Below are 19169 nucleotides of genomic sequence, written 5' to 3'. Positions count from 1 at the left end.
AAAAGGTCATAATCAAGCTTGTATTATACACAAAAGAATAGAGTAAAGTCAACAGAGCTTGAATAAAAAATTAAAGAGGATAGAGTAAGTGACTTATAGAAGAAGTCATTAATAAATGACCTTAAAGCACCATGGCTAAAAACTTCTTGCAACATGGGGAGGTCCAAGCTTCACAAAGAAGGTTGGTTTTGTTAGAAATTGTGCCTTAAGGCCAATCATTATCCTATGTACATTGTTATTTAATGAATTTCTCTTTTGTTATCATAACAATTGCATGTTCAATATGATAACTGTATCCCTAGACAAACTATAGTAATTGTCCTAAATATCTCTAGTCGGTCATCTTTGAGGGATCATAGATGAAACAAGACTAATATGACTTTGATTAATTATAGAGATACAAATTAAAGTCATAAACACTTGAAAGCGTATAAGGTGCTGGACCGACACGCTATGAGAAAGTTGCATGGTACAAGTCATAAGCTTATCTTATATGTAACTATATCACGAAGTCCTTTGACTTGAGATCATCATAAATTTCTATATGATGACCATTGAACTTGGACCTAGTCAAAAGTCACTTTCGACCAGGTGATCATAAAGGCTATGATTGAGTTTAGTGATATTCATACAGAGGAATATGAGTTGTCAAGATGGAATTTGTCCCTCACATTAAGTGAGAGATATTACTAGGCCTCTCGATGTGTAAGACTGAGAAAATGTATGACCAAACTATAATGAAAAGGGTTTTTCCATTACTATTGTCAGTCTACTTAGATAGGAGTGAGCATCGATTCTAACGGTTCGGTTTGATTTTGATTTAAGTGAACTGAAAAAACTAAAATTCATCAAACTATTCAACCAAATCGAACCGAAGGTTTATAAAAACTGAAGTGGAACCGAACCAAAGTTTAGTGGTTCGGTTCATTTTTTGTATTTCAGTTACTGGGCCTTATATACAACACTTTGGGCCTGATTTTGGCAGCATTTTAGGCTTATTTTTGAAAGCATTTTGAGCTTTTTTGACAGCATTTTGAGCCTTTTTTAACAGCATTTTAGGCTTATCTAAAAAAAATGCTGATTAACAAATAATTTAAAACACCAAATCCTAAAAGGGTGAATCAAGGGATTTTTAAATAGACCTTATGAATGAGGCTATAAAATCTAGAAATGTCAAAAAATAAAATAATCAAATTCAGTCATTCAGATCTATAACTATAAGTTGAAGAAGCAGAGCAAAAGACACATAATTTATAAATTGATAATTTACCTAATATAAATTCTTAACAATCCAAAATAATCCACCAAATAACAACAATAATCCCTTAAAAAACTGCAAATAAGTTCAAGATTTTTAACATAATCCAAAATAATTAATCCATTAGATCATCACATGTTGTTAGCTGTCATTGACACAAAATTTTTGCTCTAGCCTGTATTATAAAAGAAAATAGTTAAACATCTGGCCAAAATATTACAAAACTAAAAAAAATGAACAAGCTTATTACAAAACTAACCACCAAAAAGACTAGAAGAAGACAGCAACAAGAACCAACAGTCCACCAGGCACTAGAAGTTAGAAAACTACAAAAACCAACAATAAAACAAAGATCACAACTACATGAACCAATTTCCATAGACAGCAATAATGAAGAGTTACCTTAAAGAGTTCAAACTATATCCACTGCTGATTCTAATCCAATTCTTTGGAAATCTATAAATAAATCAATTTAGGAGTTAAATTAAATCATAAACAAATGAATTTTAAAGGTAACATTGTACATACATAACATTATAAAATTTTTACTTCTTTCAATCCTTTGAATATCATCTAATTTCTCTTCCACAACCATAAGAATGGAGTGACGAAGCCAATCTTCAGCACAAATAAGGGCTTGCACAACTTTAGGAGTTAAAGAACTCCTAAATGCATCCAAAACATGTCCTCCAGTGCTGAATGTAGATTCTGAAGCAACTATGGATATTGGTATTGTCAAAACATCACTTGCCAACCTTGAAAGAATGGGAAATCTAGGACCATTCAATTTCCACCAGCCCAATATATCAAAGTTAGGTCTATCTATTTCAATTTCCTCATTCAACAATTTCCTCATTCAAATATTTATCAACTTCAGTCCTATTATTTTTTCCACCAAGGTGGTCACTTAAAAATTTTCTCTTTTCTGATTCAAGCAACTTTCTAACCTTCATAGCAAGGTCATCCTTATCACAAAAATTAGCTTGGATTTCATCCACAAGCTGCTCCTTTTCAGATTGCTTAGAGGGAGAGACATGTTCTTTGTATTCATGATATAAAGCAATGAAAACATCCTTCACTTGCTTTGCCAAATTTTCACCTTCATCATTAAACATTTTACAAAGAGCAAATTGAACCCATTCCAACTTATATTGAGGATCTAGAATAGCAGCAATATAAATGAGTTGGTTCATCTTTAAAGGATCTCCCCAATACTTGTCATATTTTTCTTTCATTTTAAAAGCCATTGATGATAGCTCAAAATCATCCAAAAGGCGATATATCATGTAAATCTCATAAAACAAGCTATTGGATGTAACATAAAAAGCACCAGACACACGCAAAGTCATTTCATAAAAATGACTCAAAAACATCACCATCCTTCTAACATTCCTCCAATCAGCAGCATCAGGCACCCCCTCCCCTTGTTCAAGATCAATGCGAAAGTAAGGGTCTTTGTCCTCAAACCTCTTAAAAGCTACCTCAAATTTTTGAGCACTCTCCAACATTAAATAAGTAGAGTTCCACCTAGTAGAGACATCTAGAGTCAAAAGGCTCTTACTTTGAATCTTCTCATCCTCACAACTCTCTTTAAACTTTTTCATCCTAAGGGCAGATTGCCTAACAAACTGAATAGCCTCCCTAACTCTCTTCACATAACTCCTTATTAATCTCAACCCATCAACAACAATCAAATTTACAATGTAAGAAACACATCTCATGTGTAAAAACTGACACTTCATGATAGAAAAGCCCCAATTAGAAATTTTTTCTTTCATGTACAATAAAGCAACATCATTAGAAGCAGCATTGTCTACCGTAATAGTAAACACTCTATCAATTCCCCATTCAAGCAAACACTTCTCAATTTCTATTCCAATATCCCTCCCCTTGTGACTAGATATTGGAACAAAATTCAAAATCCTCTTAGTCAAATTCCAGTCAGCATCAATAAAATGAGCAGTAATACACATGTAATTGATTCTTTGAATAGAAGTCCAAGTGTCAGTTATTGGACAAACCCTTTATTTGTTTCTAATCAAGTGGTCTTTGAATCTAATTTTCTCATCCATGTAAATTTTAAAACAATCACGAGCTACTGTCCATCTAGAAGGGACCTTAAATCTTAGTTGAGCAGCAACCATAAAGCGTTTTAAACACAAAGCCATCAATAAATTTGAAAGGAAGTTCATCAGTTATAACCATGTTTGCTAAAGATTTCCTAATTGCTTCTTGATCAAATTTTCTGTTAGCAAGAATAGAAGCATTATCATCTATACCAACATTTAAATGGGTTTGTATGCCTTCTTTAGGAGGAGGCCATTTCTTACACACACCTATATGATTTTTAAGTGCAGTAGTCCTATTCCTTTTTGGATCACAGAAAAACTCCCTTTCACAATAATTGCACTTACCTTTGGTTTCTCTATGCTCATTAACATATTTGTGAAAATGCTCCCAAACTTTAGACCTTGGCTATATGGCCTTCCTTTTTCTTGAACTCACTTCAGTATTAGATGTTGAAGATGGAGTTAGTGTTTGGCTATTTAGAGTGATAGTTTGTCCTTCACCTTCATGGGAGGCAAACATCTGAACCATTAAACAAAATAAAGCTTGAGACACACTTCTCAAAAGTTCAAAAACAAAGACATTTTAGAGAAGGAAGAAGAGATTAGCGTGAGATGAAGAAAATCACTAGCTGAAACCATACCTTGTGTCTATGAGTTTCCCTTATCTGAGAAGGGAGATGAAGCCTAAGCTCAGATAAACTGGACTTGAGAAAATGAAAAGAGATGAACGTTGATCTGAGGCGAAGGGAGATAAACGCTGATTTGAGCCGAGATCGAGAGAATGATGGTGGTTGAGGGAGATGAAGCTTGAGGTGATTTATGGTTCGTGCTTCATGGAGTGGGGCTGAAAGAGAGAAGAGACTCAAAGCTGAGATCAAGAGAGGAGCAGACAAATTGCTGTCTATAAAGGATTCGACGCCAATTGATCACTGATCGAGCGAGTGCGAGATGGAGATACAGAGTTAGAGAGATTGCTATTTGCTAGGGTTCATGAATCATGAGTCACGACTTTATATGGACTGTGGAGTGGCCGAGTGGGAGACAGAAACTAAACCTAAATGACTCTGATCTAAGTCTTTAAGAGCAATCGAGCGAGAGCCGAGAAGTGATGACTGTGGACTAACGAGTATGACTGGGCCGAGACTAATAATGGGCCGAGATGAAGAAAGGTGAAGGACAATTATAAAAAATATAATTATAATAATATAATCTTTAAAAAATTTATATGATATTAGTATTTTAAAAAATATAATCTTTAATAATATAAATCAATTATAATATTTATAAATGTATCTGATTAATTTCGGTTACCTCGGTTTATTCGGTTTCACAATCCTCAAATCGAACCAAACCATTCAAACTAAAATATTTTTTTTAAAAATCGAACCAACCTTTTAAACTGAATAAACCAAACCGAACAAATCAAATGTAATTTGGTTCAATTCGATTTTCAGTTTTGGTTCGGTTTTGCTCACCCCTATACTCAGAGATCGAAAAAGTAATGGTCAGATAAAGGAGAATGACAATTTTATGTCTTATGCTTGACCAAAATATCACATGACAAAAAGGATGTGATATGGTTGCATGATAGGTTACATCGAATCATTGGTCCCTATGTGAATTGGGTAGTTGCAATGTCTTGTTAGAGGCCACTTGTGACTTGTGAGCTAATAGCATAATTAGCCTACTGCCAATTTCATATGGGCCTACAAGGTTGCACACAAGAACAGTCCAACTCGAGCTATAATGTCCAAGTTTATTGAATCTGGAATATGTCTAGGTTCAATAAATGTAATATAGGGTGAATGAATTATGTATATATATATATTTGAATATTTATTTGATAAATATTTATATATATATATATATTTATATGAAATATAAAATTCAAAATATAATTTATATATATATATTTGAAATATATATATATATGTATATATCCATATATGTATATGTTTTTATATATGTATATAATATATATGATATATGTATATGATATATAACATTGAATATAGATAATATAATATATATATATATATATATTTGAAATATATATGTGTATATATATATATATTCATATATATATATATATATAATATAATATGTATATGTGATGTATTATATTATATTATGTTAATTTTAAATTTAATTTTATATGATGGATTAAATTTAATAACTAAAATGATATGAGAGAATATCATATCAGTTTTATAATTGTAATTTATAAGATAAATTTAAATTAGATACGATATTATGGATTAAATTTATAAGATAAATTTAATTAAATTTTTGTGAGTTTTTAAGTAGAAGACGAAAACCCTTAGCTATATATTATATATAGATAGGGACGTCTTTTATGAAGGAAGAGAGAGTTAGAAAAGTTTTGATGGCAAAAACACTCTGAGAGCCACAAAACACTTTATATAAAAAAAAATTAACGTTCAAAGAAGAACGGACGCTGAGAGCACAAGCACGTTGTTAGTTAGATAGTTGTTCGTGTGGATATCGGTAGAGAGAGCAGATCTACGTTGTTAGCTCTTGAGATCCAAACTTTTAAAGAGAACATGCGTCAACTTTAAAGAATTAAAAGGTAACTCTTCTATCTATCTTGACTTAAACGAGTTCGTTCGGTCTATATTAGGATAAGGACTTTAAAATTTTAATCTTTCACCGCGCCTCCCTATCTAACAGGTTCATACATGCATCAATTACATTCAATGAATTCCATACATACACTCTTCTTAGCCATAATATGAAGGATGCAAAGTGATAAATCGAATTGCCACCTACTTGTCTTAGGGTTGTAACATCTAGATTTTTTATTTTAAGAATTGATTTAAAAATTTATATTAGATTAAGGTTAGTTGAAGTTTATAAATTAATTAGGCTTGTAATTATATGTGGAATTGGACCAAGGATTGAATTTTGGGTATAGAAGACCTAAATAAGATTTTAGGCTTGGATTAGGCCCAATAGGTTTGGCTTGATGATGAATTCACATTTTCGTACCTTGCATCAGGTTTATGGCACGTCTGATATGGCATATGATGCAAAATTAGAACTTAAATTGTTCATGTGCTAGAACTAAAAGGGAGGAGAAAAGAGGGAGTATGATGCAAAACTTGAATGCCCTGTTGGCGTTGGTTGAAGAGCACTTATTGATCACAATTTTGTAAGATCAAGCAACAATATGCAAGAGGTGGAGGTGAATTGAGTGTTTAGAAAATTTTTAAATTTTTAAAAATCTCTTCTAAAACTGAGCTTGATTAGAAATAAGACAAGAAGTTTATCAAAATAAGTTTATTTAAACTTCAAACAATAAATGGATACTTAAGTCAAAAAATCAAGTAGGTATTCAAATAGAAGTTTAAATATCCTTTTGAAAAATAGATTTGAAGTACTTGAATAAAGATGAGTAAATATGCAAAACAAGAATATTAAAATCAATTATCAAAACAAAGTATTGAAAACCGTCTATAACTAATTTTTTCAAAATCAAGAAACAAGAGAGAATGAATTTGAAAAAAAGGTTTAATGTAAAGAGTGAGAGCAGAGGGATTGTACAAATCAATTTATCTTAGTTCAATTCAACCATTTGGCCCACATCAAGTCTTCAAAACACCTATGATATTCTCTCCACTAAATACCACAAGTTTAATCAAGCATTTGTGAGCTACTACAATTCCTCATTTAAAAACATTGAGAGCTTTAAAATCACATAGAGAATTCTTTCTCTATACTTAAACTAAGAGAACTCTTCCCTTAATTCTCGCCCAAATAAATGTAAGAGTGTTTCTTGATAAATTCTCTCAAAGAGATAATAGGAATAATCAAGCACACTCAATTAAAATCTCTAAAAGAGTAGATGTAACAATTGAAGCCTATAAACCAAAAACAAAGAGCTTTTCAAAAAACTTATGCAAATGCATGTAGAAATTAGTTAATGCATCATTAAATTGTTACCCACTAATCACTTAACTAAGCAAAAGCACTTTTTCTATAAAAAACAATAAAGGTGTGTCATAACTAATGTTTTAAAAACTGGACTTTATGTTAAACTAGAAATATTAGTGATTTACAATTTTCATGTTTCAACTAGTTAAACCATTGGTTGACCTTATAATATAATAATTAAATAAAATAACAATATATACATTTAATAAAAATAATTATTTTTTTACTTCCATAAAAAATTAGTTAAGTTAAATTTTCATATTCATATTAATTAATACAAGAATAAAATAATTGTAAAAATAGTAAATATCCTATATTTTAGACTAAACTTAATTAAAAAAGGTATCATAATTTAGATTGAAGTAATACAAAATGATATTTATATAATAATATCTCATTATAAAATGTAATGAATTTTAATTTTAATATTAATTTGTTTGTGTCTTTCATAACATTGAAAAAAGTGAAGGAATTGTTTTTCATTTGAAAAAATTCCTAGCTATTAGCCATTTGTATATCTAGTCTAAACTTTCAAGTCTTATACTTCTATATTACTTCCCCCTTTCTTTCCATCATTTGATGATAGAGCTTGGGTTTTCAAATTTTCTACTTCATTTGCCTTTGGTTTCAATTTAATTCCCATCAAGCAATTCCTTCTTTGTTCTGACATAGACCCCTAGGATTCAGAGCATTAAAAGTCCAAGCTCATGGCTCCAAGTTTTCTCTTTTGATTTCATCTTCAAGTTTTTCATTATTTTTATTGCTATTAAAAAGGGAGATATAAGGTATATGGTAGATTTTTTTTTAGCTTCTTCGTCTTTCTCCTCCTCCCTTCATCTTCTCTCTTCTACTTCACATTTGAAAACAATCAGAAGTTGGAACCTCATTCTTTAGACTTGCTTAATTTGTTGAAACTTGATTGAGTTTTTGGTTCCAAAGCCAATTTGAAATGGCTCAACCTTGCTCAACTCATAAAACAATTTAAATAATTAAAGCAAGCCATTTGTGTCTTTGATCGACAATCGAAGCGGTTTGACCATTTGGTCTAGTTTGAATTTCAAATCATTGGTCAAAACTCTAAAACTTATATGTTTTAGGTTTACCCTCACGCGAATGAGTGGTGAAGAAAGGCTTTAGAAGAATTCAGCTACGTGTGGAATCTTTTTAGAACTTTTGTGTTTGAGAAGATAGAAGCACAAGCTTCTTTGGAATACTAGAACACACGTGGGGTCATTCTAGTACATGCAAGGAATAGATGCAAGATGTGAATGACTTCTTGAACATATTGAAAAATATGTGGGTGTGATCTAAAAATTGTGAGTTTGGGCTTAGACAAGTTTGAACACTTATGATCAAATAAGTTGGATCAAGTGTTCAAGGCTTAAAATTAGGAAAATTTGAGTGAAAAACTAAAACTCATGATGGTCAAACTAGGACACATAAGGAAAAGAAGATTTAAGAACTCAATTTACAACATGAACTCAAGACTTATGAAGGAAAGGACTAGAACTTGTGAGGATGAGTGGTCCAGAACCATACTTAACATTGTCACAATGAAACTCATATTTTTCACTACTAAAACTTGCATATTTTAAGTGCATAGAGCCAAGGACCTCTCTACCACACTGGAAATCACGTGTTTTACCATTGAAACTCATGTGTTCTAGGTGCCTAAAGGCAAGCATTTCTCTATCATTTTAAAACTCACATGTGTTATACCTGAGACTCACTTGTTTGAGTAGCTTCAAGATAACTTCTTCTTTGAAGCTCTAAAACTCACATGTTTCATTTTGAAACTCATATGTTTGAGTATCATAAAGGCTAAGGTATTTTAGAACACTAGGCCTTATGAGAGAACTTTTAAAACTTGTGAGTGTTAATAAAAGCACATAAAAAACAATCTAACACATTCTACCAGAATATGAGTATTTTGACAAGATATTGCATGGATAAGATTGAAGCATGAAATGCACAAAGACATTTTCTAAGTTTGAAAACTATGAGTGTGTGTGTGAGCCTAAGACTTGTTAGTCTTGCTAAGGTATTTAGATACAAGCTCTCATGTTTTAAAGGTTTCTAGTATCAAGAACTAAGAGAACTAAAGATAAAACCTATTTAACTAAGTCTTCTCTTGTTCATGTTCCTTTTCTTTGTTGAGTTGGTTTTGTCTTAAATAATATTATAATATGCACATAAATAAAACCTTTCTTAAGTTATGTTATCACCAAAACAAAGTATTCAACATTCTCTCCCTTTTGATAATGTTAAAACCTAAGACCATTATTAATATTTTAAAAGCATAAGATGCTCCCCCTTAATGTGAGTATAAACTTACTAAGAATTAGAGCAAGTTAAATAAACATAAATACTAACAGGTACGAGAGCAAAGAAATATAATTGAACTACACATTTCATTTGATGTCAAATGGATTACAACAAGGTTGCTATAATACTAATGAAAAACAAAGAAAAGTATACTGTAGAAGCAAAATATAAGAGCAAAAACAAAACAAGACATTAAGCATAGCTCTTGCTCAAATTTTCTATCACTAGTTCTTTCTTCTCCTTTGTCATTATAAAAAAGGAGGTTCCTGACCAATGCTTCTCTCGTGAGGCCTCTAAGAACCTTATGGTTAAAGAGTAGAAGTTTAGTTTAAGAGATCTAGATAGCGATTTTAGGAATTAGAGAAAGAATGGTTGTGGAAAGAGGATTGTATTGGACCATAGTGGGAATTGGATCCTTATAAGCATCATCATTGTCCAAATCAATCACCCTAGCCTTTTATTCTTTTGAGTGTTAGATCCTATATTACTACTAATAGGTCCATATAATTCCTCAACAGATGGTCTCTGAACCTCATTAACTTCAAAACCCAAAATGAATTCATCCCTTTCTTTCCCAATCCCCTTTTCCATTACATTAGACCCTTTTGCCACAACCTTAATCTTTATATTAAACAAGTTTTCTAGCTATGGGTTCTAATATTTGGGACTCACTAGGGTTAAACAAGTGTTTATAAGGTTATTTTAGTAGTGGCAAATGTAATAAGACTTATATATCCAAAACTTTAGATTTTTAGATAAGGATTAGGGTAGAAAGATGTGATTCATAGTTATAAATATGAGTTATAAATTGATTATCAATAAGAGTAGGTTTGATGTGTAGGTAAATATGTGAAAAGAATTGTTGGGGGTGAGGATGGGCTAACCTAATTCTAGAATTAGGGTGTTTATGGTTTTAAAGCTTAAAACTAATGATGATTAGCATTTTAATTTGTGTAGATCGGAGTGTTGAAAGTGGTTGTGGTGAGAAATTGCTTGTTTGTTGGGAAGTATTTTACTATGGCAAAGAGGTAACCTCTATTGATTTGTTGTTATGTGGGTGTATTATGGTGATAGAGATGGCGCTCTACTAGGTAAGTGATATTGATGAGTATGAGGTAGGTTTATCCAAGGCAAATGTCACAGTTGTATTCTTGTTTGAAAATTGTTATAACCATGAATAGTTTTGTCATAAAATTTTACAAACCCAAGTTTGATTTCTTAATACTAAGGGGAGTTAGGTTTGAGTAATCACATCCAATTAGGTTTAAGTAAACCTATGTGAGGCTCAATACCTTGCACTAAACACACTAAATTAAGCTTTTTTCAATACCAATCCCAAACCCAACCCCTCAATGCTATATACCAAATATGGCCTCAGGGTTTTGGAAGGAAAGGTTTATGTTTAGTATGCTTGGAAGTGGCAAATAACATTATTCTCATGAAACCCTTGATGAATGGCAAATGACTAGATAGAAACTCAAGGAAGTAGGCTAGACCTTAGAGTTGCAAGAACTATAACCCTTTAAGTGACTTCGAGAAATAAAAGGGACTTTAACACTGTCTTCATGGTGTAGTACATGATTCTTAATAACATAATTCTTAAAGTTAAAGGCTTACCAATAGATAGAGATCAGGATAAGGGAAATAGATTAAATGTAAGATTGTCATTGGTTGGGTAGAAAATTTACTTATTGACAATTGACTTGCTGTGATAGAACATGATTTTGCTTTGTAGTCATTTAGACCTTGAATAAGTTCTTGCTTGGGGAAGAAAGGATCCTTAATGCCAATTTCATTCAAGACAAAGGGACCAATAATGAGAAGACCAGTCAAAAGGAAAACATCTCTTAGGGTCACTATTAGAATGCCAAAGGGGAATAAGAAATCAGAATACTTACTTCTCTAGAAACAAAGTAAAGTCTAGATCAGTAAGAGATCTTCTTCAATAAGGGGACAACTCAAGTTGATCATGTCCAAGACCCCCAATCTATGCCACATCTCATCAAAATGATGTAGTAGTCACCTTAACATTACCATAACATCATATATAATATTCTATCACATTAATTTGGATTAGATTAATCCATAAATTTATGTCAACATGATAGAAAAGGATTAAATTTAATTTATAAAGGATGAATAATGTAAAGATTGAGATATAAAAAAACCATTTTAGAAAAGTGTTTAAGCTCAAACAGAGTAAAATATTATATAAGAAGTCACATAAGTATGACAAATAAGTAAAAAAATTAAAAGATAGCACCACAAGGACAATTTGGGCATTCTTCCTAATCTACCGTGGTGCATGTGGCATCTACCATGGCAGATGATAGAGGGTGAGTCCTTCCTTTATGACATGTGTTGCAGGCACACACATCTATTATGACAGCAAAATGCCTTTGTCATGACATCATTTCGGACTAACATTAGAGGACATTGTTTCATTATTCGACGTCTAATCTAATGATTCAAGTATCCACACATAGCTACTTAAACCACCTAATTATTAACATCTGTTTAACAACTAAACATAATACCATTTAAGAGGTAGACATCTGGATCAAAAAGTACCACTTTTTCCTTCAAAATCATTCCAAGAGTATCTAAAACCACAAACCAAGTGCTAATAGCCTGATGAACACTCAAACCAACTCATTCTGATAAAATTTCACCTAATGCAGCCATTACATATTCAAGCAAATATCCTAATCACAACATGGTTATCAAGCCCTTTAATTAACTATGATGATGATGCATACCTTAAATTCAGTATAATATCATCCACAAGTACATAATCAAAATAAAATTTACACTTGTATTAGTATTTTGACCTCTTATAATAATTTCATCATACACAACTTCCTAGGCTGAAATACATGAAATAACATAATTAGTCTCATACAATTGCAATTAAAAGAACGCTTGTCCTAAGTTGGCAATTTCACACACACACACACACACACACACACACATTCATAAACTATACATTAAATGAAATTGTGAATTACAAGAAGCTCTCCTATTCCTTGTTGGCACCACCTCCCCTTTCCTTCTAGAATAGCTCTCACTTATAAAAGTAACAATGGGAGTGAGAGCAATTCCTTAGTAACAAAATAATTTAATATATCTACAAGCAAGTTAAAAAAGCAAATGAGCATGTAAAGTGAGCAATATAAATATATGAATAATAAAAGCACAACTAAGCATGTTCTAATCTATGCAATGCATGATCAAATCACTCCCTTCTTATATCATTTGCATGACCTCCGATTGAATATGTGAGCTAATAATTCAATCAGACTAAGTATATGTGACTATACTAGTCCAAGTTCACTAATTATGGGAGGCAGCCTGACCAAAGGCATCTTCACATATTTTTGGATCATAAATTCCCCTTTTACTAATACTTGGGGTGTCATATGCCCAACTACTTCAAGGGTAATATTAGAACTTCTAAATAAAAAGGCTAAGCACTAGGGCCACTCAAGATGCCAGTAGGTACTACATGGATTTAAAAGTCTACTCACCTAAGGTTAACTCCCACCATCTCACAAATGATCATGCTTATACATACGTCACTATAAAGTATGTGCATATTTCAATATGCATAACCACATTATGTCAAATCTAGCTCAATTCTACACACTAGCATTTCCAAGTATAAAATCATTTTGCAAACATATATAGGTATTTTGCATAAAAACATCTTTCCAATTAATTCCTACTTTACATAGGATTCCAAATGCACAAACATACATTTGTATTTATACATTACATAGCAAAATAATAATACATATTACATGATTCACAACCATCCGAACAAGAAAGTAAAAGAATTAGATCATCTAATTACCTTAACCTTTTTGTCACAAAAAAGGGTTACCTGTAGATAACTAATCTATAAGATAGAGTGCTAATTATTAATTTACAACTCTAATAAACACACTTTTAGACTAATATTTGTTACCTATACTCTCTAATCTTTATCATTAGCTTACAAAAGCTCTAACAAGATCCCATTATCTCATTTGTCTTCTATAAACTCAAACAACATTGAACTTTGATCCACATTACTCCTAAACTCCTATTTTAAACTTAAGGTTCACCCGAACCGTAACCCAAAACTCTAATTTATTATATAATCATTAAACTTAAGTATAAAACTTAAAGTAACTCCTCATAGAACTCAATGGGTTTGGTTTTAACTTAAGGAAGGATGAAATCATCATCCAACCACACCTAAACCTACTACAAATTTGAAATGAGAAGAGGGAGGAGGGTTAGGAAACTTATCAAAATGTTTTTCTAGCTTAGAATACCTCTAACAAGGCCAAATGATGAAGCCTTAATAGCTAAATATCTCCTCTTTGTTGCTTCTCTCATTTCTTTCTCCTCCCCTTTTGTTTTCACATTGTTCTTATGATAGATTTAACAAAAATATATCAGTTTGTTAAGGTTCATGATATATTCATTGTAGTGGATGTCATAGTAACCCCGATCATAATTTTGGTCTTGCCCTTAGGCCTAGTTAGTTGAAACTCCATCTTAATCCAATTCCAAGGTTGCTCAATGATCCAATAAATCCATTAGTATCCTAGAAACAATATTAATTTAAGAAATGTGCTATTAGACTAATTTATCCCAATAAATCTTGAAATACTAAACTTAAGAATTTGGGATGTTACAAGTGAGGCCAGAATCTCTCAACCTAAGGTACCTATTTACTCTTTTCATTGGTTTTGGGGTAATATTTGAATTTTTCTAAGGAGAGAGATTTATGAGTATATCACTCAAAGAAGTACTCTTCAGGGCACCCTATTAATTCAATATATCCTCTCCTACAAGGCAAACTCTTGTCATCAATTATAACCATGCAACAACCACATTTAGCATGCAAAATATATCTCATATCATGATTGTAAAATCCTAAATTTTAATCATTTGTTAATTAGTAAGATAATCAAGTTTAATTAAGGTAGATGGAGCTATAGTATGGCTAAAGAGGGCTAAAGAATGTTATTGGTGTGTGGTTGTAACTTGAGGATCAAGTTTGAAGTGACGTTAAGGCAACTAGACTTCAAAGAGATCATAAAATTCAAGGGTCCTCTTGTTGTACCATATACCATAGCAGGTGCTACATGGGCCACAACATGTGCTACGTGAGTTGTAATGCATTACACAATAAGAAGAAGCCCCTCTCTATGCTATCCATTGTGGCATATGGCCTATTTTCTCTAAAGATAAATCGTGACCAGACTTAAAAATAGAAAGAAAATCATAAGAGTTAAAAGGAAAGAACAAAGAAAGCTCTACTAGGGGTTCATTCTCAAGAGAATTGGAGGTATTTTAAAGATACTAAACCACAAGGGTAAGTCTCTTAACTTATTTTTTTTCCTTCCTAACTCATTTTCTTAAGTTTTTGGTTAAGGATTAATAATGGGAGATAATTTTTAGTCTATATAAGTTATGGGTCCAAACTTTTTGACTCAAATGAAATTAATGAGAGTTTTTTTAAGTATTTAAACTAATGATTAAGGGTTTTACACACTTTTGGTTGATGATTTTCATTTATGTCTAAAAATAGGACATCAAATTGGAGTTATGAGGGTTGTTGTGACATTAATGATGCTGTGAGTTCAATGATTGTTAGTTGGGATTGATAGAAGGTAATAAATATAATAGACAAGTCTCAATGTGAGAAATAAAGGCTTTGGGTGTTTTGAAAATTGAAGGTAAGAGCTTGAAGTGTGTATATAGTAATGTTAATGATTGTGGAATTGATTAATTATAGATTAATTATCCTTATAACATATTTGGATTAAAGAGAAAGCTTTGAAGACAAATTTATTAAGGGGTAAACTTTTAACCTCCCAAACGTTTGAGGTAACTATGTGAAATCTCTTTTGTGTAGTTGTTTATTAATTGATTTATATTTTCAAAGTTGAAAGAATTTACTTGAATGATTGAATTTGTGATTGCTAATGTTTTCTAAAATCACGTAAGGTTTTATTAACCTTGATTTGACTTTATATGTGAAGTTAAATTTGAAATGATTTCAAAACTAAAGTAATGATTGTAGTTGTTTGAAAATGTAATGATTATGCATAGTGGATAAAATGTAAATGTGATTGAAATTGAAAGTGAAAGTTATATGTGATAAATGAAAAGGGTTGTCTTGCTCACATGCTTAAATTAACCATATGATTTAAGATAATAGGCTTGTCATTATGAATTACAAACATGTGTAAGTGTGGGTATGAGCATAAGATATTACATGATTGTTGGAGGGAGTTTAGGGAAAAGAGTAGATAAAATCTATATGGTATTATCTGGCTGCCTTCTAGTGCATGAAGGCTAGCCTTATCCGAATGTTTATTGAGGAATTATCTCATAGTTTGTCGAGAGACTTGAATTTAGCTATCTCTACCTATTTGTCGAGAAGATTAGCCTTGAGTTTATGACACCTTAGGGATTCAAGGATGGAAAAATTTATGGTCTGAGAGTGAGTACAGTGATCTTTAATTAAGTCACTCTTCACAAGTGGTGAAATTGGATAGTCTAGTCACACAAATGGAGCCCTGATTGATATTATAGCCCATGATTTCAATATAAAGAAATAAGGAGGAATCGATTATGCATATTTTATCTAACGTATAGTGTGGTTGATAAATTTGTAGCAAGTTATCATAGTGATCGTGCCATTGTCACATGGTTATCTCTGTATTGTGGCAATGCGCATTGAGATTGTAAATTTTAGGTCATTGTCACATAATTGTCTACATTGTGGTAATGTGCCTTGTGATATGATTTGTGAAAAATGAAAATAAGATAAATTGTGAAATTATGACTTTTGTTATATGTGATCATAAATTTTAAGTATTCAACTCTTATCTAAATGTTTTTATAAATTGATATGCAATTGCATAGGATAGACGTACCTTAATTATTAAATAGTTATACTTACTCTTCTCTTTTAATATTTTACATGCTTTAGCTTAGGTGTGGAAAGGGAAAAAGTTTTAGAGGCTTACAAACTAGTATTCTTATTGTAAAGCCTTTCAACCTCATTTATTTTATATAATAGTTAAAATATTGCCAATTAGGAGATGCATATTTGTTGCACTTGCACTATGTATTAATTGTAATTAAATGGTTGTATTTTGATCCCAAAGGTTATTGTGATAGTGTTTTGAACAATTTTAATAGGGCCAAAATACTAGTGCAAGTGTAAAAGATTAAATAATTTATGCAATACTAAACCCTACCTCTATTTTTGGTATTAAAGGGGTTGAGCAATAAAAATTGAGAGTTATTAAGATTGTGTGTGTGGTGTGTTGTACTTGTGGTATTTTAAGTCCATTAAGCATGTTCTAGGTGTTAGTGGTAACTTTTGGAACATGTGTGGGGTTTTGGACACTCTTGAATTGTGAAAAGTGTAATAAGTTGTGAAAATATGTATGGGTGTCCATCTTTCTTGTGTGAAATAATTTGAAAGTAAAACCCATGCCATTAGCTAGTTTATGAAAATAACTTTCTATAGATACCTAGATCGCCTCATTTGGACATTAAATGAAGAAATGAGGATGTCAAAAGTTGCCCTTGGATGCTATCATTGACAGCAGAATGTTGTCTAATATGCTACATGTTGTGACGCTGGCACGTGGCACAAAGAGGGACAGGCTCGACTTGTCACCCTATTTTTCATTCCTCAACATTTTTCAATTGATTTTGAGTCCTTTGACTCCCACAATATATCCCATACTTTCGTAATAATAATATTTTACTTTGATTCAACATTTATTAAAGGATGTTTAGTCAATTTCTAAAGATGAAAACTTGGTATCCTAATTTTGCAAAATTACAATTGGGTAATCTAACTAGACGTACTATGATTATCATGACTTGAGGTTAATCATGGATTAGTAGGGAAAACATTACATCGTGAGATTTAATTATTACAATGATCATACTTAACACATAGCATGTCATTTCTAAAACAATCATGCTTAATACACAAAGCATACCTCATTGTCATGCATGTGCATTTTTATAAAGATCCATTCACATTTTCATAAAACTCAAATAGCAACTCTAATAATTAATCATCAACTCAACATAGCCTATTTTTCACATTTAAATCTAATTACAATAATTTCTCTTTCATTTATAAAATAAAGCCACACTTGCATATATTTTCAAAGTAGATAGACATATCTATTAAGATATAAAATATGTTTCCAAGTTCACAAATACCCATAATCAATTAAACTAATGATTAGCACAATATAGAAATTTTTAGTTAGCTCAGACCTTTGGGATACCAAAGGTTACCCCTCCATTACACTTGCTTCCCGAGCTAGAATTGAGATCAATCAGTGAACAATGTAGTTAGTCTTCATTTAACAAGAATAATCATCAATATAACTTCCATTAACATACCTCTAACTCTTTAATTTCATGTTTTAATTATTCAAAATCCTAATATCTTGGTTTTTTCTCACAACGAATAAGTACATAATCTCCTATTAACTAAATTTAACTTTCATTAACTTAAATAACATCAATTACAACTCCTAACAACTCAAAATCATTACTTCAAGGTCTAGGGTTTGTCTAAAATGGATGACCCAAATTTAAAACCTTATAGAAACTCTAAAACTATATATAGCAACGTTAAATAATTCCTATTAATCCTATTTAGACCAATAGGTTTAGATTTATAGCCCTAGAGTCTAAAATTCATCAACCCACAACAAACCCTCATCCAAATCTTGCTAGAAAGGAAGAGGAAGGAGTAATAGAAGCTTACCTTGGTAAAACTAGGCTTAAATCACTCTAAACCTCTAAAATCTACATGCCCTAGTAGAGAAAATGCATTCCTTTTCTCCCTCTCTTATTCTTTCCTTTTTCTCTTTTGTCGAGCATGACCTCCATCTTAAATTATTATGTTAGAAACCAAGCTATTCACTATGACACATAGCCCATCTAGCACAGCAGATGGTAAAGATAAGAATGGCCCTGATTTGATCCTCTAATTGGGGCCAAATAGCCCAAATGAACCCTAAGCCCAATTCAAAGGCAATAAACAATTCTAATTAACCCATTAGACATCTCTAACCAACCTTAAATCAATTTATATTTAAAATTACTTATTTACCCTTAATTTATTCACTTAATCCATAAATTAAATTTTAAGAGGTTAAAATTTTGTAAACCAAATACACATTTTGTAAACAATGAAGATCATACAAGGTCCACGTCTACTATGATAGGAAGGAAGTGAACCTCTTGTACATACTTACTATAGTAGCAAAGGATAAAATATATAACAATCACAATTATTCATACAACAATCCCTAAACATTTATAACATACAACTTATGTAGGCTCTTGCTACTCTAGCATGCTAAAAAATAACCTATGGAACACATCTCTATTTCTAACACAACAAGCACAACAAGAGCATATGACTATAACTCAATAAAATAAACTATAAAATAGAGTTGTATACAACTTGCACTCCTGTCAATTTCCCCAACCAAGGACTCAGAGGCTGTAGATGA

At 31.5% G+C, this 19169-nt stretch overlaps 1 protein-coding gene across 1 annotated transcript; it reads right to left on the bottom strand.

Moving 5' to 3' along the window:
* Positions 1-1528: 1528 nt before the first annotated feature.
* On the bottom strand, positions 1529-3231 carry LOC129319290 (zinc finger BED domain-containing protein RICESLEEPER 2-like). Its single transcript, XM_054964341.1, has 3 exons — positions 2206-3231; positions 1808-2093; positions 1529-1569 (listed from the first exon to the last, which is right to left on the bottom strand). The coding sequence occupies exons 1-3, from the start codon at positions 3229-3231 to the stop codon at positions 1529-1531; spliced, it is 1353 nt and encodes a 450-aa protein (XP_054820316.1).
* Between the last annotated feature and the right edge of the window lie 15938 nt (positions 3232-19169).

The sequence above is a fragment of the Prosopis cineraria genome, unplaced genomic scaffold (assembly GCF_029017545.1).
Source record: "Prosopis cineraria cultivar Desert tree isolate PC_DT_omini unplaced genomic scaffold, ASM2901754v1 PC1, whole genome shotgun sequence".
Classification (NCBI taxonomy): Eukaryota; Viridiplantae; Streptophyta; class Magnoliopsida; order Fabales; family Fabaceae; genus Prosopis; species Prosopis cineraria.
Note: the sequence above shows the minus strand (reverse complement) of the source record. Positions and strands in the feature narration are given on the sequence as shown.

Bases quoted from the DNA above. Each gene is read 5' to 3' on its own strand.
- LOC129319290 (XM_054964341.1), bottom strand. From the start codon at position 3,231: ATGTGTATTACTGCTCATTTTATTGATGCTGACTGGAATTTGACTAAG. The intron at 2,094-2,205 runs GTTAGAAAGTTG...TTGTTGAATGAG, and splicing joins AGGATGACCTTGCTATGAAG to GAAATTGAAATAGATAGACC. The intron at 1,570-1,807 runs GTAAAAATTTTA...TCTAACTTCTAG, and splicing joins TATTCAAAGGATTGAAAGAA to TGCCTGGTGGACTGTTGGTT.